At 40.0% G+C, this 24905-nt stretch overlaps 1 protein-coding gene across 1 annotated transcript; it reads left to right on the forward strand.

The window, feature by feature from the left end:
• The first annotated feature begins 2884 nt into the window (after positions 1–2884).
• LOC143389931 (protein PRRC2C-like) lies at positions 2885–11457 on the forward strand. The gene is given in 11 exon segments (XM_076842647.1): positions 2885–3761; positions 3764–4194; positions 4197–4664; positions 4666–6928; positions 6931–7414; positions 7416–7755; positions 7757–7830; positions 7832–10107; positions 10110–10912; positions 11199–11348; positions 11350–11457. Coding segments are annotated over 11 exon segments (8274 nt in total).
• Positions 11458–24905: the final 13448 nt, after the last annotated feature.

The following is a 24905-nucleotide window of genomic DNA, read 5'->3' on the forward strand; positions in this document are numbered from 1 at the left end:
TAAATATCATGGAATACTATTTGCCAATGAAAAGGAATAAAGTGTGTGTGTGTGTGTGTGTGTGTGTGTGTGTGTGTGTGTGTTTCTGGAGATTAAACACAAGCTTTCTCAACCAGGAATCAACTACTGATAACACACAATAGTTTGGGTGAATCTCTGGAGAATTATGCTGAGTGAATAAAAGTAATCCCAAAAGGTTACATACTGTCTTATTCCATTTATATTACATTCTTCAAATAAATTCTAGTGATGAGTTCCAATTAGTGTTTGGTCAAGGAGGGAAGTGGATGTGGCATTAAATGGGCAATATGAGAAAGCTTTATGGTGATAGAAACATTCTGTACCTTGAACCTATTAATGTCAATACCCAGTACTGATACTACACTATTTTTTTGCAAGATATTTCTATTCGTGAAAAATTGGATAAAGGATGCGAGTTTATCTGTATTACTTCTTCCATCTGCAGGCAATTAATAATTATCTCAAAATAAAAACTTACAAAGGTAATTAAATTTACACCTATAATTTGATTGAGGCTTTTTACTCCTATGATCTTCCCATGATGTAGCATGCTGTTCTGCAGAGATGGCCCTATTTTAAATGCCTAAGGCTTAGCAGTGTTCCTTTCCCACGTGCCAGTTACAGAAATGTAGTGGGTGCTTAAAAAAATGCAGGTCAATAAGAAAAACAACACTAATAAAAGTAAATCAATTTAGCACCTGGCCTTCCATGATGTAGCATGCTGTTCTGCAGAGATGGCCCTATTTTAAATGCCTAAGGCTTAGCAGTGTTCCTTTCCCACGTGCCAGTTACAGAAATGTAGTGGGTGCTTAAAAAAATGCAGGTCAATAAGAAAAACAACACTAATAAAAGTAAATCAATTTAGCACCTGGCCTTGCAGGGATGGGAACCATCCTGAATGCTTTTTTGGCTTTAGAAATTGATCAAAAGATAAAGAAGGCACTGGTGTACATGATACATTTTAAATAAACTTTAGGGCATCATATGAGACCTAAATGTTTCTAAGTTCTAAAGTGACTGGTAAAATTATTTTATGCAGTCCATTTAAATTAACATCTTAGTTATATTTATATCCTTGTGTGCTACATTTATAATTTATGGTGTGCTCTGATTCTCTATATGAGCAATATATTTAAACTTTTTTTGGAACTTGGAGCATAAGTTTTCTGTTTTCACATATAGTGGACATCTACAGTCATGTGCCCCTCTACCCAATTACAATATTGTTTCTAAGTGAAATTACTCATGTGAAAATTTCTAGTATCTTGTACAGCCGTGGCCCTATCTCTTATTTTCAGCTGACCACTTACACTCTCTTGATATCATATCACAAAAAAATGGTAGATTTTTAAAAGCAGCAACCTTCCCCTCAGACTTTATAACATGTAGCAATTTCATTCTGTTCTGCTATTGAAGACACTTAATGCCTACAATAATGCCTAAAGACAGTCAGGGAAATGACAAAAATTCAATGGTTTCACTTTACTGAGTAACATCTTTCGTCTTTCTCCCAAGATTAAGTGGAAGACTTCTCTATATTTGAAAAATATAGATCTTATTCTCTGTTCTTGTTCTCATCATTTTATTTCGGATTTTCGGAGCATTTTTACTATCAGTCTCTTGCCATTTTAAAATAAGGCCTTTCAGTGCCTATATCCAGTGTCAAAAAGTTTCAGGGTATAATTCCTGTTAATAATTGAGAGTCCTGTTGGTTTTCTCTCTCTGCTTATTAGTATTAAACTTTCAGTAACTTCTCTCTGACAAAGAGAGTTAATAACACATTATACACTTTAAATGAGTTTTGCATATGAAAAGGATTATTAAAATGTTACATGAGATATAAATTCAAAGGTAGGAATAGTCATACATGAAAAGCAAGAATATTGCTAATTACCATTATACTTAAAAATAAACACGGAAGACACAGCAGAGATTCACTGGCTTGTTGACATTAACAGCAATGAAGTCAGAAGGGCTGGTATCTCAGTAATAATATCCTCAGGGGCCTTCCATGAGCAGGTTTGCAAATAACAACACTTGAGTTACACAGCTATTTGGCCTAACCTGCATGATATCAGTCCATGTGACATTTAATAACAGTGTAATTATGCAGGCTTTTAACCTTTTCAAATGAGGCTTCAATTTGAGACAAGAAAAATGACAAATTTACATATTTTTCTTCTATGAAATTTGCATAAACCTGAATAGTGGTATCTGCCATGAATTAATATTCACAATGACAGAATAAAATGTTTCATTAGGAACAAAACTGAGCACTGCTTTACTGATTCTCTTCTTTCTTTTGTATATCTGTGTAATACCCTATTTTGCCTTTGTAATTTTTTCTTTGAAACCACACATCAAATTTTCTCAGAGGTTCTGGGATCAGTTAGTTTTCTCACCTGCAAAATGAAAAGATGGTAACATAGATTATTTGTATTCAAACTGTTTTTTTAAGCTGAACTCAACATATCAAACATATTAAACTAGAGCTTTTATGGCTGACATTGGGATAGAGAGGGACTTTTCTCTCAGGGAGAATCCTAGTTCTCCTTCGTTTCATCCAACAGGGATGTAGTCTAAACAAAACAAAAAAATAGGCTAGCCGCCATCTTGCTTCTTTATCTCGCTCACTCTCTCCCTCTCGGGAAGGAGCGAAAGTGCTTTGCCGGTTTGTCCATCCACAGTCTCTGCTTTCGCAGCCCGGCAGCCTTTCCAGCCACCTCCCCAACACCAAGTCCCTCTCCCCTTCCCTTGATCAGAGCTCGGCAGCCCCTCGAACTGTGCTAACCTGACACTCACCCTGGCGGACTGATTTTAAAGGGTGTGGCATGAGGTTTTGGACTCACGTGTTTACACCGAAATGTCGGAGAAGTCAGGCCAGAGCACAAAAGCAAAGGATGGGAAAAAGTATGCAACACTCAGTTTATTTAATACTTACAAGGGAAAATCACTGGAAACTCAGAAAACTACAGTTGCAGCTCGACATGGGTTACAAAGTCTTGGAAAAGTTGGTATTTCACGGCGCATACCCCCACCTGCTAACCTTCCAAGTCTCAAAGCGGAAAACAAAGGCAATGATCCTAATGTGAATATTGTGCCTAAAGATGGCACAGGATGGGCATCAAAACAAGAACAAGAAGAGCATGAAGAAGAAAAAGCACTAGAAGTGTCACCAGCACAGCCAAAACCTGGGGTTGCAGCTCCCCCAGAAGTAGCACCTGCTCCCAAATCATGGGCCAGTAACAAGCAAGGTGGGCAAGGAGATGGAATCCAGGTGAATAGTCAATTTCAGCAGGAATTTACCAGCCTGCAGGCAGCTGGGGATCAGGAAAAAAAAGAAAAAGAAGCAAATGATGACAACTACGGACCTGGACCTAGTTTACGACCACCAAATGTTGCTTGCTGGAGAGATGGTGGAAAGTCTGCTGGCTCACCCTCTTCATCTGATCAGGATGAGAAACTTCTTGGCCAGGATGAAGGCACAGCTGTGACATCAGAACAAAATGACATCCTCAAAGTGGTGGAAAAGAGGATAGCTTGTGGCCCTCCACAGGCTAAGCTGAATGGACAGCAGCCTGCCCTTGCTTCCCAATGTAGAGCTATGATGCCTCCTTATATGTTTCAGCAGTATCCAAGGATGGCATATCCTCCTCTTCATGGTTCCATGAGGTTCCCACCATCTTTATCTGAAACAAACAAAGGTCTTCGGGGAAGAGGTCCTCCTCCTTCATGGGCCTCTGACCTGAGCGCCCATCCATCCTCAGTGCATCTGAACTGAAGGAGCTTGATAAATTTGATAACCTCAATGCTGAAGCTGATGAAGGTTGGGCAGGTGCTCAGATGGAAGTAGATTATACCAAACGGTTGAATTTCAGTGATGATGATGAGCAAGGAAGTAGTAGTCCTAAAGAGAATAGCAGTGAGGATCAAGTTTGCAAAACCTCTGAAAGCATTGAAAACCGAAAAGAAGCAGATGAAGTTTGCAACACTAAATCATCGTCTCAGACATCTGCTCAGCCACCAGTAGCAAAAGGTCCCTATGGGAAAGGACCTCCATTTAATCAGGAACGTGGACCATCTTCACATCTGCCACCACCTCCAAAATTGCTTGCACAACAGCATCCTCCACCTCCAGATCGACAGGCAGTTCCTGGAAGACCAAGCCCTTCCCCCCCCCCAAGCAGAAAGTCCCTGATGAGGATGAAATATGGAAGCAAAGGCGAAGACAACAATCTGAAATCTCTGCAGCAGTAGAAAGAGTGCGTAAGCAGCGTAAAGAGGAAGAGCGAAGAATGGAGGAACAGCGGAAGGCAGCCTGTGCAGAGAAGTTGAAACGCCTGGATGAGAAGCTTGGCAGTGTGGAGAAACAGCCATCTCCAGAGGAAATCAGGGAAAGAGAGAGAGAGAAAGAACGGGAGCGGGAGAAAGAACTTGAAAAAGAACAAGAACAAGAGCGGGAGAAGGAAAGGGATAAAGAAAAGGAGAGGCAGCAGGAGAAGGAGAAAGAGCTGGAGAAGGAGCTGGAGAAACAGAGAGAAATGGAGAAGGAAAGAAAGCAGGAAAAAGAGAGAGAATTAGAACGACAGAGGGAAAAGGAAAAAGAACTACAAAAGATAAAAGATCAGGAAAGACAATGTGAGTCGAAAGAAAGAAAGGGAGAAAGTGGAGGAAAAAACAGAACTCACAGAACCTGTTTTAGAGCCTGTGGCAGAGAAACAAGAAAGTGAAAACAGCTGTAATAAAGAGGAGGAGCCAGTTTTCACTAGACAAGACAGCAATCGCAGTGAAAAGGAGACCACACAAGTGCTCCATGAAGCAGAACCAGAATCAGGATCTCAACCTCGACCTGCTGTATTATCTAGCTATTTCAAGCAATTTCAGAAATCATTACCACCACGATTCCAGAGGCAGCGGGAACAGATGAAACAACAGCAATAGCAGCAGCAGCAGCAACAAGGTGTATTTGCACAAACTGTTCCTTCACAACCGTTCAGCAGTACTGTCCCTCCTCCACCACACAGGCCTCTTTACCAGCCCATGCAGCCTCACCCTCAACATTTGGCTTCTATGGGTTTTGATCCACGGTGGCTCATGATGCAGTCCTACATGGATCCTCGAATGATGTCAGGAAGACCTACTATGGAAATTCCACCCATTCATCCTGGAATGATTCCCCCTAAACCATTAATGAGAAGAGACCAGATGGAAGGGTCACCAAACAGTTCTGAGTCATTCGAGCACATAGCTTGATCTGCAAGAGATCATGCTATTTCCCTTCCCAAGCCTCGTGTGATGTGGGGGTCTGATCCCTATCCTCACGCAGAGCTGCAGCAGATAGCTACTCCCAAGGCAGCTGAAGAATCTGAGGGTATTAGGCCTGAAAATGCACTGGAGCAGGAACAGATTACCACTGCTTATCCTGTAGAACACAGTCAGTTGGAAACTCATCCAGAAGCAGACTTTGTCAGAGAATCAAGTGAGACAGATGTACAGAAGTTTTTAAGCAGATCTGTGGAAGACATTAGACCTCACCATGCTGATAAAAATAATCAGTCTGCTTGTTTTGAAGGACCTGATTCAAAGACCTTGTCCACTCCTCTAGAAGAGCGAATTTCAGCTCTAGAAACTCAGCCTTCCCGGAAAAGAAGTGTTTCCCATGGGTCTAATCATGCTCAAAAATCAGAAGAGCAAAGAAATGAGCCATCTGGGAGCATTTCTAAAGTAACAAGTAGATGCATTGATTCGAAAGATCTAGCAGAAAGGCCAGAGGAGAAAACAAGAAAAGATGGCTTTCTACGTTCTCCTGAAGGACCAAAACCTGAAAAGGTTTATTAATCCAAATCATAAACTCTTTGGGGCCCAAGACCAAGCTCCAACAGAAAGGAAAAAGGTAATGACAGACCTGTGAGAAGATCAGGTCCCATTAAAAAGCCTGTACTTAGAGATATGAAAGAGGAATGGGAACAAAGGAAAGAGAAAGAAGGAGAAAAGGTTGAAAAGGTCATTGAGAAAGTTGTAAAACCTGAAAAGATGGAAAAGAAAGACCTTCTTCCTCCCCCACCACCATCTCCTGCACCAATTCAGACCCAGTCAGTTCCACCACCAGTGCAGCCAGAACCAGAGAAACTTCCTTCCACAGAAACTTCAGCTGTGACTCACAAGCCATCTCAAGATACTGAGAAGCCTGTAGAAACTGTAAGTAGTGTTCAGGTGGAGCCTGCAGTTAAAATTGTAAACCAGCAATCTGTTTCAGCACCAATAGTCAAAGAAGAAAAACAGCCTGAGAAAGTCATCAGTAAAGATGTTGGTATAGAGAGACCTCGACCAGATTCAAGACCAGCAGTTAAAAAAGAGTCAACTTTACCCCCCAGGACATACTGGAAAGAAGCTAGAGATAGAGACTGGTTTCCGGATCAAGGATACAGAGGCTGAGGCAGGGGTGAATATTACTCCAGGGGTTGAAGTTACAGAGGCTCTTATGGGGGGCGTGACAGGGGTGGAAGAGGTCACACTCGTGATTATCCTCAGTATAGAGACAACAAGCCAAGAACAGAGCACGTGCCTTCAGGCCCTCTGAGACAACGAGAAGAAAGTGAGACACGAAGTGAGAGTTCTGACTTTGAAGTCGTCCCCAAAAGACGACGACAGCGGGGTTCAGAGAGTGACACAGACAGTGAAGTTCATGAAAGTGCAAGTGACAAGGATAGTTTAAGCAATGGCAAACTTCCCAAGAGAGAGGAATGGTCTGAAAACAAAAAACCCATAAAGCCCCAGTCTTCTTTCAAGCCTGAAAACCATGTCCGAATAGATAACCGGCCACTAAAAAAGCCTTACGTTAGGGATGATGATAAGTCGAAACCAGGCATTCTTCCTAAAGGAGAGCCTACAAGACGAGGCAGAGGAGGGCTTTTAGGCAAGGTGGAAGGGATCCTGGAGGCCGTCTATCACGTCCTTCTACCTTACGAAGACCAGCTTATCAGTGGAACCCAAGGCAGACAGAAGCTCCTAAACCAGAAGACAGAGAGCCACCAAGAAGGCATGAGCAGTTCATTCCTATACCAGCAGACAAACGGCCTCCAAAATTTGAACGGAAATTTGACCCAGCCAGAGAGAGGCCCTGGAGGCAGCGTCCTACCCGACCACCAAGGCAAGATAAGCTGCCTTGGTTTAGAAGGCTAAGAGAGAGGGAGGCTGATTCAAAAACAAATGAGATGCCAGTGCCCACAAATGGCACCATTAATAATCTGGCCCAAGAACCAGCCAGTACTGCTGGGGATATACCTGGGAATAAGACACCAGATTTATCTAACCAGAACTCTTCAGATCAGGCAAATGAAAACTGGGAAACAGCTTCTGAAAGCAGTGATTTCAATGAGAGGCGGGAGAGGGATGAAAAAAAATGCTGACTTGAATGCACAAGCAGTTGTAAAGACTGGTGAGAATACCTTGCCTCCAAAGAGGGAGATAGCAAAAAGAAGCTTCTCCAGTCAGAGGCCTGGTGTGGATCGCCAGAATAGACGTAGCAACAGTGGACCACCCAAATCAGGAAGGAATTTCTCAGGTCCGAGGAATGAAAGAAGAAGTGGCCCACCATCAAAAAGTGGAAAGAGAGGGCCATTTGATGATCAGTCAGCAGGCATAGCTGGTGTTGACCCTGTCAGTGGAGGTTCTGCACACCACCAGGAGGGAGCACCTAATGGTACAGGACAAAATAATTCCAAGGATTCTGCTGGGAAAAAAACGAGAGGATGCAAAACCAGGTCCTAAGAAGCCTAAAGAGAAAGTAGATGCTCTGTCACAGTTTGATCAACAATTATGCAAGTGTTGTTATAATTGATGATCATCCTGAAGTAACAGTAGTTGAAGACCCCCAGTCAAATTTGAATGAGGATGGTTTTACTGAAGTGGTATCCAAAAAACAACAAAAACGTTTACAGGACGAGGAATGCCGGAAGAAGGAAGAACAAGTCATACAGGTCTGGAACAAAAAGAATGCAAATGATAAAGGAAGAAGCCAAACTTCTAAGCTTCCTCCAAGGTTTGCCAAAAAACAAGCTACAGGGACCCAGCAGACCCTGTCTCCAGCCTCGGCTCTAGCTTCAACACCAGCTCCCACCTCGACCTCAGCTCCAGTTCTAATACCACCCACAGTTCCAGTTCCAGCCTCAACTGCAACTCTAGTTCTCGCATCACCCACAGCTCTAGTTCCTGTCTCCAGCCCAGCTCCAGTTCTGGCCTCAGCTTCAGCTCCAGTTCTGACCCCAGTTTCAGCCCCAGTTCCAGCCTCCACTTCCACTGCAGTCACAGCTGCTGCTTCTTCCACTTCAACCTCAGCCCCCAACTCAGCCCCCATCCTTGCCTCAGTGTCAATCCCAGCATCTGTCCCCATTCTGGCCTCTGCTTCAATTCCCATCCTTGCTTCAGCCCTAGTACCAGCTTCAGTTCCAGCTCCAGCCCCAGCTGTCACAGCCCCAACTGTACCAGCTGTCTCCACGCCAACTGCCTCAGTCTCATCCCCAGCAGCCCCATTCCCACTTGTCCCAGCCTCAGCTGCAACTCCAAGCCCAGCTCCAGCCCCTGCTGCTCCAGCCCAGACTCAGGCAAAGACCCACAAACCAGTGCAGAATCCAACACAGCCTTCAAAACAGCCACCACCTTCAATTAGGCTACCTTCAGCTCAGACACCTAATGGCCCAGATTACATAGCCACAGGAAAATCCATCCAGACTCCGCAGTCACATGGCACTCTTACAGCTGAATTATGGGATAGCAAGGTGTCCTCCCCAGCTGTACTGAATGACATCTCTAAGAAATTGGGTCCCATTAGTCCACCACAGCCACCTGCAGTCAGTGCATGGAATAAGCCCTTAACATCATTTTGATCAGCTACTTCATCACAGGGAACAAAGAATGGTGAAGAGAGTGGCGTTGAAATGGGAATTGATACAATTCAGTTTGGTGCTCCAGCTTCAAATGGGAATGAAAATAAAGTTGTTCCTGTACTTTTGGAAAAATCTACGGACAAAATACCTGAACCTAAAGAACAACGGCAGAAACAGCCATGGGCAGGACCCATCAAAGCCCAAAAACTTCCAGATTTGAGTCCACTGGAAAACAAAGAACATAAACCTGGTCCCATTGGAAAAGAACGTTCATTAGAAAATAGAAAAGTAAAAGATGCCCAACAGGTGGAGCCAGAAGGAAAAGAGAAGCCAAGTCCTGCAACTGTCCGAAGCACAGATCCTGTCACCATAAAGGAACCCAAAGCAGTCTCAGAAATGTCTGCAGAAATAGAAATGATGATCTCAGTATCGTCTGCAGAATATGGCACTAATGCAAAGGTGCCCCTGCCCAACACTCTTCCCCTCCCTAAGAGGAAGACAATGCAACAGAGCTCCAGCCTCACTTCAGTTCCTCCTACTACTTTCAGCCTCACCTTCAAGATGGAGTCTGCACACAAGGCATCTGAGAATTCTCCAAACATAAGGGAAAAGTGGTCTCCAGTAACTTCCACAGCACCTCCAATTGCAAGTGGAGTTAGCAGTAGTGCCAGTTTGCCCAGCACTGCCAATTATAGTTCATTCTCAAGTGCGTCAGTGCCTCAGATTCCTGTTGCTTCAGTCACTCCTACAACGTCACTATCAGGAGCTGGTACATACACTACCTCTTCTTTGAGTACAAAATCTACCACCACATGGGACCCTCCTAATATTTGTAAAGTGAAACCCCAGCAGTTACAGACAAGCAGCCTGCCTTCTGCAAGTCATTTTTCACAGTTAAGCTTCATGCCTTCCCTTATTGCCCAGCAACAACATAGTCCACAAGTTTATGTGTCTCAGTCTGCAGCAGCTCAGATCCCAGCTTTCTACATGGATACAAGTCATCTCTTCAATACCCAACATGCTCTGCTAGCTCCACCATCCTTGGCCCAGCAGCCGGGCTTCCAGCCAGCTCTCTCTCAGCCAACTTCAATTCAGCAAATTCCAATCCCTATTTATGCACCACTGCAAGGGCAACATCAAGCCCAGTTGAGTTTGGGGGTTGGTCCTGCTGTTTCCCAGGCTCAAGAATTATTCAGTTCTTCACTCAGCCATATAGATCTCAGCCAGCCTTTATGCAAAGCAGTCTATTCCAGCCCTCTGTGGTGCTTTCTGGTACTGCTATCCACAACTTCCCAGCTGTCCAACACCAGAAAGTTGCCAAGGCACAATCAGGTCTTGCCTTTCAACAAACTTCAAATACTCAGCCTATTTCTATATTGTATGAACACCAGCTGGGGCAGACATCAGGACTGGGAGGCTCCCAACTGATAGATATGCACCTTCTCAAGGCTAGAGCAAATCTGACCCAGGCCTCAAATCTTTATTCTGGACAAGTACAACAGCCTGAGCAAACAAATTTTTATAACACTGCCCAATCACCGAGTGCTCTCCAGCAGGTGACAGTCCCTTTACCAGCATCCCAGGTTTCCTTACCTAATTTTGGATCTATAGGGCAGCCTCTGATTGCTTTGCCTCAGACTCTTCAGCCCCCTTTACAGCACACAACTCCACAAGCTCAGGCTCAGAATCTGAGCCGTCCTGCACAAGTAAGCCAACCCTTCAGAGGACTAATCCCTGCTGGGACACAGCACAGCATGATTGCAACCACAGGAAAAATGTCTGAAATGGAACTAAAAGCCTTTGGAAGTGGCATTGATGTAAAACCTGGCACACCTCCAATCGGCGGTAGAAGCACTACACCTACATCTAGTCCTTTCCGGGCTACTTCAACATGTCCAAACAGCCAGTCCAGCAAAATGAGCAGCATTGTCTATCAGAAGCAGTTCCAGTCAGCCCCTGCCACCGTGAGAATGACATAGCCATTTCCTGCACAGTTTGCACCCCAGATTCTCTCTCAGCCTAACCTGGTCCCTCCATTGGTAAGAGCCCCACATACTAACACCTTCCCAGCACCTGTTCAGCGGCCACCAATGGCACTGGCCAGTCAGATGCCTCCTCCGCTGACCACAGGCCTCATGAGTCATGCTCGTTTGCCACATGTAGCCAGGGGTCCTTGTGGATCACTATCTGGAGTCAGAGGTAATCAGACCCAGGCTGCGTTGAAGGCTGAACAAGACATGAAGAAGAGAGCTGTGGGAAGAGGACTCAGCCACAAGACATTTGGTCCTAGGTGCAAAGCAGAGAGCACAGGTTCTTCAGTCCACACAGCGGTTCTTCTCTGAACAGCAACAGAGCAAACAGATAGGAGGCAAAACCCAGAAAGTGGACAGTGATTCAAGTAAACCTCCTGAAACACTGACCGACCCTCCTGGTGTCTGTCAGGGAAAAAATAGAAGAAAAGCCACCTCCTGCACCCACCATAACCACCAAACCTGTTAGAACTGGACCAATCACACCTCAAGCAATCATAACCGAAGAAACGAAATCTTAAAGGCTGTGGTTTATTGCAGGGTATTGCGGGGAGGGAGGCGGGGAAACAGAATGAAGTCAGATAATGCCAGTAGCCACCCGGTTAAAATGGTCTGTGACATTATTCTGTCTAGGGCTTGGAGATGCACAAGGACATAAGAGTGATTTGCTCTGACCCCCAGCTGCTGTACCAGTTAAAACCAGGCTTTGGCAAGCTTGCACCTACTGTATAACATTTGCTCAGTTGACGGCCGTGCATCTTCAGTCAGAATCTATATATGACTATGTGCACATATTTCTGAAGTGCATATAATTTAGACCTAAAAATCTTTATGGTTAGATGAAACACAAGAAATAGCAGGAAAATAACACCACAGAGGAATTGCTCAGCCTGAACAGTGTGGTGGACCCAGCCAGTAGATCACATGTGGTTTCTTTGCTCCCTTATGTTCGTTGGATATGGTTACGGTGTTTGTAGGCTTGGAGGTGAAGAGCTGAAGATAACTTTTGCTGGAGAGAGGAGCCTTATTTTTTATTATGGCAGCTTGCTATTTTTGTAATATGATGATTGAGTTGAACACAATCAAAGTACCGTCGTAACTGATCTCCCCTTCTTCCTGAATGAGTGAGCAGATGGTTCAATATTTACATCAGCATCCTTGAGCATATCTGAATGAGCAGTGTTTGGCAACTGCCTCTGTTTGAAATGATGCTGTGTTTGGTTGTGGTCTGAAGCTTGGAGCACTACTGGGCATCTCCTTTCTTCCATGGAGCGCTCACCATTCAAACATGACAGATTTGGTCAAATGCTAGTTAGGTTGAGTCTTGCTTGCCTCCACTTGGTCACCTTTGTATGGATCCAATGGCTGTTTTGTTTTGCTTTTTGTTCCTCCCTCTCCCCCCCAATTAATGGGTTTTAGCTGACGTTCATGAAGAGAGTGAGTACTTGGAACTGTGCCACCAATGAAAGGAAATCCTAAGGAAGTACATTTCTTTACAGAGCTGTGTCATACCACCCTTTTGGCCCTCTGCTGGAAAAGTAGAATCAAGTCTCAAATAATTGCCTTTGTAATCGTACCCTCTAGTATTGTAGATGTAGGACAGTTCTGTATCATACGCTGTGAATGTTAAACCTCTTGTACCTGCTTTATGATACGTGGTAGTGACCGTGCTTTATCAGAGCTGTTTTTAATGATGTTACTCTAGAATGTTTTCTTTTCAGATGATGATTGAGAAGCTAATAAAAAAAAATGGTGCCAGGTATCACAACAGTAACAGAACTTTGCTGTTTTCTCGGGTTTTGTTTTGTTTTTGTTTTTTTACTTTTCCCCCTTTTTTAAATGGAGTGTGCTGGGTGTGTCTATGATTCTGTTCAGATGACTGCAGAACCTGGAAACACTGTTGCTGCTGCTGATGCAGAACATACTGCTATTATTGGTATATATATATATATATATATATATATATATATATATATATATATATATATATATACACATATATAGATAATTTGAATTTTTGGAAACTTTAGCTGTGCTGTCAACTTTGGAAAAGTATCCCAGTTTACTGTGTTGAGTTGGCATTGTACAGAAATTAACAGCCATATTGGTCTAGAAATGTTAAACTTAATTTTTTTCCATTTGTACAGGGGTAACACACTGTATTAAATATGTATGGTCTTATCTACGTGGGTTTGATTACAGAAACTAATAAAGTATTCTCTAAATAAAAAAAAAATACATGACCTAAGAAGGCAGATTAGCAAGTCCACAGGATACAACAACAATGTAACAATTCCATAGTGAAATTAGGAAAGCATTTACAATCACAATAGCATTGGAAGAATTAAATATTTAGGAATAAAGCTAGTGAAGGAATAAGATCTATGAACTGAAAATTATAAAACACTGTCAAATAAATCAGAGACTTGAAAAAAAGGAAACATACATGTCATGTTTATGATTTCAAAGAGTTAATTTTGTTAAGATGGCAGTACTCCCAAAATTAAACAATAAAGCCAACAAAATTTCCAAGAAAATTCCAGGATGTTATGTATAGAAATTGAAAAATAAATCTTAAAATTTAGATGAAAATGAAAAATAACTAAAAGAGCTAACACCCATAAATACTGTGAAAAAGAACAAAATTGAAGGACTTAATGCTGCCTGATTTCAAACTGATTATAAAATTTATATTTTTAAAAACAAATACAGTATAGTATTGGAATAAATATAAATGTATAAATCAATATAGAACAGTGTGTGCACATTTATGGCCAGTTTATTTTTCGACAAGGATATCAAAATATTTCAATGAGGAAAAGATTCTCTTTTTTTTGGAGGGGTTACCAGAGATTGAACTCAGGGGCACTTGCCCACTGAGTCACATCCCCAGCCCTATTTTGTATTTTAGTTACAGACAGAGTCTCTGAGGCTTACTTTGAACTAATGATCCTCCTGCCTCAGCCTCCGGAGGCACTGGGATTATAGGTATGTGTCTGGCTAATTTTTTCTTCCTTTTTTAAAAAATGGAACTAAGCTAGTTATCTATATCTGTATTCATCTATATACCTACTTATCTAAAAGAACATGGGCCCTTACCTTATACCATATAAATTAGCTCAAAATAATTTAAAAAGCCTAAGTGTAAAACTAAAATTTTAAACTTCCAGGAGAAAACACAGGCAAAGATTTTAGTGACCTTGAGTTAGGCTAAAGAATAATCAGATTATGGTATCCAAAGCCCAATTCATTTTTAAAATGGTAACTTGAACTGTGGAATGAGACATCATTCCACATGTACCTAGGGTAATGGAAAGCATTACCATTATGTAATGGTAATGTATGAAAAATTAATCTTTAACTTAATTTCATGTACCATCAGAGAAATGAAAAGTTGTACTGCAGTTGTGCACAATGAATCAAATTGCATTCTGCTGTCATATATACCTAAATAAAATTAATTAATAATTTAAAAATAAATAAATAAAATGGTAATTTGAACTTCACCTTAATTCAAAACTTTTCCTATTTACTTATTTGGGCACTGAGGATTGAACCTGGGGCCTCACACATGCTAGGTAAGTACTCTAGCACTGAGCTATGCTCTCAGCCCATTTTAAAATACACTACTTATATTTAAAAAATAAAAAAGCAAACCACAAGCTGGGAAAAATATTTCCAAATAATTTATCTTAAAATGTACATATGTCTAGAATATATAAAGAAATCTTACAACTCAATAAGAAGGCAAACACAATAAAACATGGGCAAAATATTTTAAAATACACATTAGCAAAGAAGATGTGTAAATGGCTAATAAGCCCTTGAGAAAATGCTCACGATTTCTGGTTTGGGGTCTGATATAAAATATTTTGGAAGTCATTGTTATCCTCACAAGGAAAAAGCTGAAAAACTGAAAATTAAATAGCTCTATTTAATTTATTGTAATTGACACATAAAATTACACATACTTATGGAGTCCCACATGATGTTTCAATACATGTATATATTGTATAACATTCAAATCAAGGTTATCGTATCTATCTCCTAAAACCCTCATTATTCCTTTGCCATGAAACCATTCAAAATCCCTTTTCCTGCAATCTTTTTGGAGTTATAAATAGATTATCACTGCACATCATCAAGTTACTATGCAACAGAACCTCAGAATTCATTTCTTCCATCTAAGACTTAGTACCCTTTGACCAACCTACCCCATGCCTCTCTCCTCCCCACTTTTTCCAGCCTGATCTCACAACTCTCAACTTCTGTGGAGATCAGTTATTTTAAATTGCACTTGAGTAAAATCATGTGGTATTTGTCTTTCTTTTCCTGGCTTATTGCACTTAACATAATGCACTTATTGCACTTAACCAATTCCATCCGTGTTGTTGCAAATGACAGGATTTTATCCTTTTTTTCCCCTGACTAGTATTACACTGAACATATGTGCCACATTTTCTTCAACTGTTCATCAGTTAATGGACTCTTAGTTTGTTTCCATTTCTTGGCCTGCAATGAACATAGGAGGGAGTTCAAATGTCTCTTTGACATATGGATTTCATCTCCTTTGAATAAATACTCAGTAGTGGAATAGCTGGATCATATGGTTGTTCTATTTTTAATTTTCCAAGGAAACTCCATACTGTTTTCCAAAATGGCTTGACTAACTCATATTCCTACCAACAGTCCGCAAGAGGCCCTTTTCTCCACATCCCTGTTAGAATTTGTTATGTTTTGTCTTTTTGGTAATAGACATTTTAACTGAGGTGATACTTCATTGATGTTTTGATTTGCATTTCCCTGATGATTAGTAATGTTGAACATTTTTTCATATACCTGTTGGCCATTTGTATGTATTCTTTCAAGAAAAATCATTTTAGGTCTATTGTTCATTTTTGAATCAGATTATTATTGTTGTTTGTTGTTATATTTGCTATTGAGTTGTTGAATTCTTTATATACTCTGTATATTAGCCTTTGTCTCATGTATAGTTTGCAGATATTTTCTTCTGTTCTGCTGGTTGTCTCTCTTCACTACATTGATTTATTTCTTTGCTATGTAGAAGCTTTTCTAGCTTCCTGTAAACTCATTTGTCTGTTTTTGCTTTTGTTGCCAGTAATTTGAGGTTCTTATTAAAAAAAAATTCATACCTATTCCAATATCCTGAAACATTAGCCCTGTTTTCTTCTAAAAGTTTCATAGATTCAGGTCTTATATATTTAAGTCTTTAATCTATTTTGAATAGAATTTTATATAATGTGAGAGATAGGGGTCTAGTTTCCTTCTGTTGCATATGGATTTCCAATTTTCTCAGCACCATTTTTTTTTGAAGAGACTTTTTTCCCCCAGTGCATATTCTTAGCATCTTAGAAAAGATCTAGAAAGATCAGTTAACTCTACTGGTGTGAGTTGACTTATAGGCCCTCTATTCTAACCTTGGTCTATGTGGTATTTGTTTATTTATTTTTATTTTTATGCCAGTACCATGCTGTTTTGATCACCATAGTTCTTTTTGGGGGGAGAGGTGGATACCAGGGATTAAACTCAGGGGCACTAAACCACTGAGCCACACCTCCAGACCTATTTTGTATTTTATTTAGAGACAGGGTCTCACTGAATTATTTAACCCCTCACTTTTGCTGAGGCTGGCTTTGAACTTGTCATCCTCCTGTCTCAGCCTCCCAAGCCTCTGGGTTCACAGGTGTGAGCCACCGAGGTCGGCTATTACCATAGTTTTTAAAGTATATTGAAGTCAGGTAGTGTAATGCTACCTATCTTTGGTTTTTGTTTGTTTGTTTGGCTTAATTTTTTTGTTCCAGATTTCTTCTTTGGCTAATTGAGGATATTTTAGAAAATTTTAGGATATTTTTCTAGTTCTGTGAAGAATGTCACTGGTATTTTGGTAGGAATTTCATTGAATCTGTAGACCACTTTGGGTGGTATGATTTTTTTTAACAATATTGATTCTTCTAATTCATGAACATAGGATGTCTTTCCTGTCTGTGTGTGTGTGTGTGTGTGTGTGTGTGTGTGTGTGTCCTTTAATTTTTTCAGTGATGATTTATGGCTTTCATTGCATAAATTGTTGAATTTATTCTTTAAAGTTATGTCTAGTTTTTTTTTTTTCATGTAACTATTGTAAATGGGATTGCTTTGTTTCCTAGACAATTTGCTGTTGGAATATAGAAACACTACTACTTTTTTGTGTTGATTCTTTTGTCCTACAACTTTGCTGAGTTTTAAAAATAATTCTAATATTTTTAGTGGGTTATTTGAGGTTATCTACAAAACCCTGTCATCTCCAGTGACTATTTGACTTCTTTTTCAATTTGGCTGCCATTTATTTTTTTCCCTTACTTGACTGTTCCAACTAGTGCTTTCAGTACTATTTTTAATAAAGGTAGTAAAAGTGAGTATCCTTATCTTTTTTAGATATTGGAGAGAAAGCTTTCAGGTTTTCCCCATTCAGTATGGTGTTAACCGTGGACTTGTTTCATATGGCCTTTATTGTCTTGAGGCACATTTCTTTTATACCTAATTTGTTCAGAGTCTTTATCATGAAGATATGTTGAATTCTGTCAAATGCTTTTCTGCATATGTAGATGCTCATATGCTTTTTGTACTTCATTCTGTTGACATAGTATGCCACATTTATTGATTTTGTATGTTGAACCATTCTGGGATTAATTCCACTTGATGATGGCGAATAAATTCTTTAAAATTATGTTGGATTCAATTTGCTAATACTTCATTGAGGATTTTTGCAACTATGTTCATCAAGGATATTGGTCTGTTGTTTACTTTTTGATAGTGACTTTTTTGGCTTTGGTATCAGAGTAATATAGAATTTTTAGGATGAGTTTGGAAGAATGCCCTCCTCTTCAATTTTTGGGAGGGGGAATAAATTTGTGAAGAAATAGTATTACTTCTTCAAATGTTGTGGTAGAATTCAGCAGTGAAATCACCTGGTCCTCAGCTTTTCTTCCATGAGAGACTTTTTATTATCATTCAATAACTTTATTTATTATGGTGTGCTCAAATTTTCTATTTATTTATGATTTTTTCTTGGTAAGGCCTGTGTGTTCAACAGTTCTTTTTAGATCCATCAGACAGTTGAGATTACAGTGCAAACTGCTGCCTCCAAAGCCAGAGAGATGAGCCAATCGAGAAAATCAGAGATACTGATAGCAAAGGTTAACTGCTATGGACAGAAACTGATGGACACTCAGAGGGCAATTGACTGATTGTAGGAGACTGAGCCTTGGACCAGCTTGAGAAATAGAAACTACTGAGCCCAGCCTTAGAGGCCCTTCACATTTTCACCTTTAGGAGCCTCACAAAGTTCTTAAGATGAAGATCAGAAAAAAAATCTCCTCACACTTCTGGTAGAGATATGGAGATTGTGAAATACACCTAGAGCATTCTGTTCTTAACTGACTTATCGTGACTTCAAGAGAAACCATCTTACCAGAGCCTGGTTTGAATTTTATCAAAGACTAACTTACTGTGGTGAAAGAAAATACCCAATTTCAACAGAAAATGACTAAATGTGCTAAAGGCAAAACTAAAAAGCACTTTTTGAAAATTTAGCATATTTGGGGATTATCAGATAGGGACTCTAAAAGAGAGAGATGGAAACTCTACAAGAGAATCCAAAGGAAATGCTGGAAATTTAAAAAAAATTTTATTTCTGAAATGACGAGAGCTACTAGATAGGACACACTGGAGCATGAAAACATGTTGGTAAAAACTCTCCAAGCTAATCAACAAAGAGAAAAAAAAAGTAAAAAAGTAAAAAACAGAAAAGGAATATCCAAGAACTGTGGGACACCTACAAAGATGTATTGCATTTGTAATAGGGATATCAGAAGTAAGAAATGGAAAAGAACAGAACACTGTTTGAATTGAGAATTTTCTACAATCCATGATAGGTACCAAACCACAGACCCATGAAGTTCAAAGAGCACTGACAAGGATAAAATCTCAAATATACACACTGTTGTCATTGTCAAACTGCAGGAAATGGAAGACAAAGAAAAATAAAATTTTGAAAGAAGCTGGTTGGAAGTAGGGAAACCACCTGACCTATAAAAGAAAAACAAATAAATAAATAAGACTAACATTGGACTTATCTTCAGAAGCCACACCAACAAGGAGAGAGTGGGGTGAACTATTTAAAGGACTGAAAGGAAAAAAAAAAAGCAACATCAAAATAGAATGCACCCAGTGAGATTATCCTTCAAAAGTAAAATAAAGAAGGCTGGGGTTGTAGCTCAGTGGTGGAGTGCTTGCCTGGCAAGTGTGAGGCACTGGGTTTGATTCTCAGTACTGCATAATAAATAAATGAATAAAATAAAGGTTCACAACATCTAAAAATTTTTTTTAAAAAGTAAAATAAAGACCTTCTCATATGAACAAAAATTGAGGTCTGGTGAGCAAACCTTTGCAATAAATTTTGAAAGAGGTTCCTTGGAAAGAAAGAAAACAATGTAGGTCCAGAAATTTGAATCTATGTAAAAGAAGGGTGTTAGAATAACTAAGAAGAGGTGAAAATAAATATTTTGTTTTTCTTATTCTTAACTGATCTCCTAGATAACTTTGTTCAAAATAATAATTACAGTAGTGTATGAGTATAGCTTATGGATAAATAAAATGAGCTACAGGAATGTCATTGGAATTCCCCATCCCCCCTTACTGCTGCATGAGGACATTGTGATCAACTCTCTGGATCATGTGAACATGGATTTGGAGTGGTGACTAGAAGGAGCCTGAGTTGTAGCATCACAGATCCCCACAAAAACCCTAGAAAGTATTTGGAGATCTCTGTTAGAATTAGCTGGATCTCTATCCTAACAAATGCAGGAGCCTAATGTCAGTAGAGCACTGTGGGGAGAATCTCAATTGTCCAGGGTTAAGGGTGGGTTAGATGGTAAAACTGCAAAGGCAGCTCTTGTGGATGCTCTTATGAGTAGTTTGGCAATAAAAAGATCATGGGCAAGGGATGGGAACTTAAAGGGACAATAAAGGACATGGGACAGAATATTCCTTGGAGAAACTATTTTTTCTTACTTTTAAAAATGGCAGCTATACAGATGGAAATACTTAAACCAGCGTAATTTGCTACTATATTATTCACGGATGACCATGAGTCCGTTAAAGGATAAATACTATGAGAACAATTAGAATGGCAAGAATAGAACCTTCTGTTAAATGATTCCTAATAGTAGCATTTACATATCCAAAACCTTGCTGCATTGATGTTGCCCTTAAAAAAACTAAAGTCATTTTAAAGTCAAATAATGACAATCTAGTTTGATTTTGAATAAGTGATTATATTAGGTAAAGAGCTACTGTTAGTGTAATATCACATAATTTAAAGAAAAACTTTTGAAATTGTTGTGGTGAGAGGTGATCATGGGATAAACTTAGTTGAACATATTGCAGAACAATTTTGGTTTCTGAAAGATTTTTAAAAATAAATTTGTATGGAGATTTTTATAGTGTAGGTATAGATATGAAGACATTTATGAAGATACATGAAACAATAGACAGTGTTTAGTTCTGATGGAGGGAATTATATATTTTTATTTGTATTTTTTGAATTTATAATTCTTTAAATAGAAAAAAATCTCATTTTAAATTTAAAAATCTTCTTTCTCTCAAATTATTAGTTGAAGAGAAACAGAGGATGTAACAAAACACAGGTGTGCACTTGATCTGCACTTACTCTTGTGTCTTTCAGAAGCAGAGGTGCCTTTTAGCTGTAAAGATCTTTGGCTCCTGTAATCCCAGTGGCTTGGGAGACTGAGGCAGGAGGATCATGAATTCAAAGCCAACCTCAGCAACTTAGTGAGGCCCTAAGCAAATCAGTGAGACTCTGTCTCTAAATAAAATATTTTTTTTAAAAAAAAAGAGCTGGGGATGTGCCCCTGAGTTCAATCCCCAGTACCAAAACCTAAAAAATAAAATAAAATAATTTTTTAAAAAGGGCTAGGGATGTGACCCAGTGGTCAGACACCCCTGGATTCAATCCTTGGTTCGTAAATAAATTAATTAACTAAAAGGTCTTTGTTGTCATCTCTATCTCCTGTGAAGGACAGGGGTTTCCCAAGTAAGTATAAGATTTAAATGGTGAATGAGAATGATTATGACAAGCTTACCTGTGTTTTTAGGATAACTAAAGGAATTACATAAACTGAAGAATTACATAAACTGAGCCTATTGGAGAAGTTGGAGAAAGATCCCATTAAGTAGAGCCTGAAAATCTGAGTTCAGAAGTTTTTTCTTGAGCAGAGTTGGGAGAATGACACCCATGGTTGAGAATGACACCCAGGTCTGATCCCAGGATCAGAGCAGTGCAATCCTGACTGGGAAGGCTGGAGATATTCCTGTGGGGAGAACCCAGGCAGGACATTGACTGAAGAACAAAGGCCCTGCTCCTGAGAGCTGGGCAGTTAGGAGAGAAGGAATGTGGGCAAAGTATAGAGGTCAGCAATATCAAAGGCGGAGGCCTAAGAAAACTCTCTAGGTGGAAAAACACCGTCTCAACAGGGAAAAGCCAAAAGGCTCCAGAGTGCTTCATATGGAAATATTGTGAAATGGTTCTTAACTATTGCCCCAACAATATAACTGTATAAACACACACCTCCATATTTTCCTGTATATTGTACCTGTTTGGAAAAGAAGTTTAGAGATAAGTCAGAAAAGGAGGGGTCCCATTCTTAATAGAGGAATGATGCTTCATGAAAATAAAAACATTATGAATGCATTATTTCCTTTTAATTTTCAAAAGAACCCTGCACAACTAATATTATTCCAGTTTTATAGATACAAAGAGATGGATGTTTAATAACTTGTGGCCAAGCTAATCAGCTAGCTTAGGTCCAGGCTTTCATTTCCCACCTTGCTCCACTCACAAGTGCCCTCTGATGTGGAAATGGAGAGTTAAATCTAAGTTACTCAAAATAGATCCCTCCAGTGGAAAGAAACATCTGCTTAGAGCCTTTTTCCTAAAAAGTGTGATAAAGTTTCAGCATTGAAACTAATTTCCTAAAGTTGCCTAATTTCCCAAAGTTTTCAAAAGTATCCTTATCTCTCAAGACTGAGAAAAGCAAAAGCAGGCTGGGTTTGTGGCTCAGTGGTAGAGCGCTTGCCTAGCATGTGTGAGGCCCTGGGTTCGATCCTCAGCACCACATAAAAATAAATAAGATAAAGATATTGTGCCCAACAAAAAAAAATAGATATTTAAAAAGCAAAAGCATTCTATTCTTCAAATTAAAAAAGTCTGTGTATTGTTCTTAAAGATCCTTGTGCTAAGGAAATCAGATATACTCAGCCACATATACAGTGTACTCCAGTGTCTCAGACACAATGGTCTGAGAGGTTGAGAAAATCAGACATTATTAAATGTGATTTAGAGACATACCAAGATGGATCTCAGGAGGGAAGCCATTACCATGTCTACATTTTTCTTTTCTATTTTTGTATTGGAACTCAGCATTTGATAATCAAGAGAGATTGCTTGTTTCTAGGGTGAAGAGGGGGGAAAAAGCAACCAATTACACTAAATCAGAAATATTCTGGGGGAAATAATAACTGATAAGAATGATGAGTGATTTATTCAAAGTTCCAACAAATAATTTTGAGACTATTTCCTTCAGTGATTTAGTCATTCAGGCAATCATTATTAATTTTTTCCTTCCAATGTCAGGCACTGGTAAGTGTCAAAAATGAGCAGGACATGCCCTTCCCTCAGAGAACTTACAGTGCAGAGAGGTGATGGATACACATGAGCCAACACCAATGAAGTGTGATGGGCTGTGCGCAGGTGAAACGCACACAGGTCTATGGGAGCCCGAGAGGGAGGCAGCTACTGCATCAGGACCTGCATGCCCGGGTGTGTGGAATGATTGCCAACATAGCAGCTGCAGAGCCACGGTTAGACCATCAGAGTAACAGTCAGAGAGCAAGATGAAGCCAGGACCAGCAGCCTCTGAGTTGTGGTTAACAGGTGCTGAAGCAACTATGAAGGAGATGTAAGATCAACCCACAGCCGGGTTCTGAGAGGTAAGTGCCCCATTAAACACAAAAAGAAATAACAGGAGCATGTTATGTTGTTACTTCACTGGTTTATGTTTGTCTTCAAATTGTCAGGATCTCATGAGTTTCCCCATGGTTTTGCTAAGGCTTGACTCTTGCCTGGTTACAGCTCTGATTTGGAAAAGGAAAGAAGTGTTGAGAATCAGATGTTTGAAAGTAAAAACTGGACGACTCCAAGAAAGTGGCTGGAGTTTTGATGAATAACTTTTTCAGTCCTTTCTCACCTGGTAATTTCTCACATTCCTCTTCCTCCTTTAAAAATTGTCATGCCACATTCATTTATTTATTTTTTAAGTAAATATGTATCAAGCATTCACAGCAGGCTAACCATCAAGGATGCCTATATGGTGCTCAAAGGTCATCATTGCTCTAAAGAAGTTCAATCTCGATGACAGGGCCTCACTCAATCCCAATACCAGCCTTACATGTGTCGGACATATATGGGAAAAATACAGTGGAGGAACTCATCAATCTGCCCAAGAAAGGTGTCAGAATAGAGGACAATTTTGAGCTCAGTTCTAAAAGATGGTTTCTAATGGACACCATGGCCAACAGCTTTCCAAAACCAGCAGAGCTGAGCGAAGACCCAGAGGGACAGAATTGGGTGGCATGCTCCAGGAAGGAGACCACCACTAGGTAAGGGTTACAGTGTCAGGGGGTGGGCTGGAAGGGCAGGTTGGACTACCACACGGGAAAGAAGAAACCACTGCTGGCATGGAAGCTGAGCCCCTCCCAGCTGGTGGGTTCAGAGTTAATGGGGTTGCTCCAGCTGACCTTAGCTCGTCTTCTACTTGCTTCTTCCTAGCCCAGTCATTTCTGCAGCAAGGTTTTGAAGTGCAGATGGACTGTCCTTCACACCCCCTTCTGCTTCTCCTCCCTCTAGCTCTTTGTCTTCAGTCTCCTTGTGAGCTTCTTTTAGTTTGTGATTTAAAAGAGCCTGCTAGCTAGAGAGTCTCTTTCCTCAAGGCTTTGCTCCAGGCTCAAATGAATCAGATAAACACATTATAAAACTTGGCAGCCTCCTGTAGTCCAGCAGCTCTGGAGGCTGAGGCAAGAGGTTCACAATTTTGAGGTCAGTTTTGGCAACTTAGGAAGACCCTGTCTCAAAGTAAAAAACAAAAAGTAAAGGACTTGAGGAGGTAGTTCAATGACAAAGCACCTCTGGATTCAATCCCCAGTACCAAAAGTAAAAATTAAAAAAAAAAGATAAAGCTATGTAACATCACTGTGCTACTTCTCAACACTTCTGGCTCCTACAGAAGTGTTTAATGTTTTACTCCAATTAATTTTGGATCTAGCAAGAACGTATATGTGTGTTTCTGTGTGTGGTTGCGAAGATGTTTTGGGGAGAGGAGAGTATATGTCTCCATGATGTCCTAATCCAGGTGACAGCTTCAGATACCATCGAGAATGAGGAGCTGGCTCACTCTGCTGCTGTCTTGTTGGCTGGTGTGGCCATAGTCACATAGCCTGCAGAAGGATAGTAAACCACTGTGCTTGAATGGTGCTTAGATGCACAAGGGTGCATGTTTAATATATTTATAATATTCTTCATTAAAGGCGTAGTTAATAACTTATACTATTAAGTTATTAATAGTATAATATTAATACTAACAACAACAAAAGATTTCATTCAGAAAGTCTCATCATCTCTTGAAGAATCCATAATTTTCTATCTGCAGACTAATTGATGTTTTTAAGATTTCTTTTTTAGTTGTGGATGGACATAATACTTTTATATTGTTTTCTTATTTTTTTAAAATATGGTGCTGAGGATTGAATCTAGTGCCTCACACATGCTAGGCAAGCACTCTACCACTGAACCACAACCCCGGCCCAGACTAATAGATATTTAATGGGATGCTTT

Source organism: Callospermophilus lateralis, unplaced genomic scaffold, assembly GCF_048772815.1.
Source record: "Callospermophilus lateralis isolate mCalLat2 unplaced genomic scaffold, mCalLat2.hap1 Scaffold_74, whole genome shotgun sequence".
In the NCBI taxonomy this organism is placed as follows: domain Eukaryota; kingdom Metazoa; phylum Chordata; class Mammalia; order Rodentia; family Sciuridae; genus Callospermophilus; species Callospermophilus lateralis.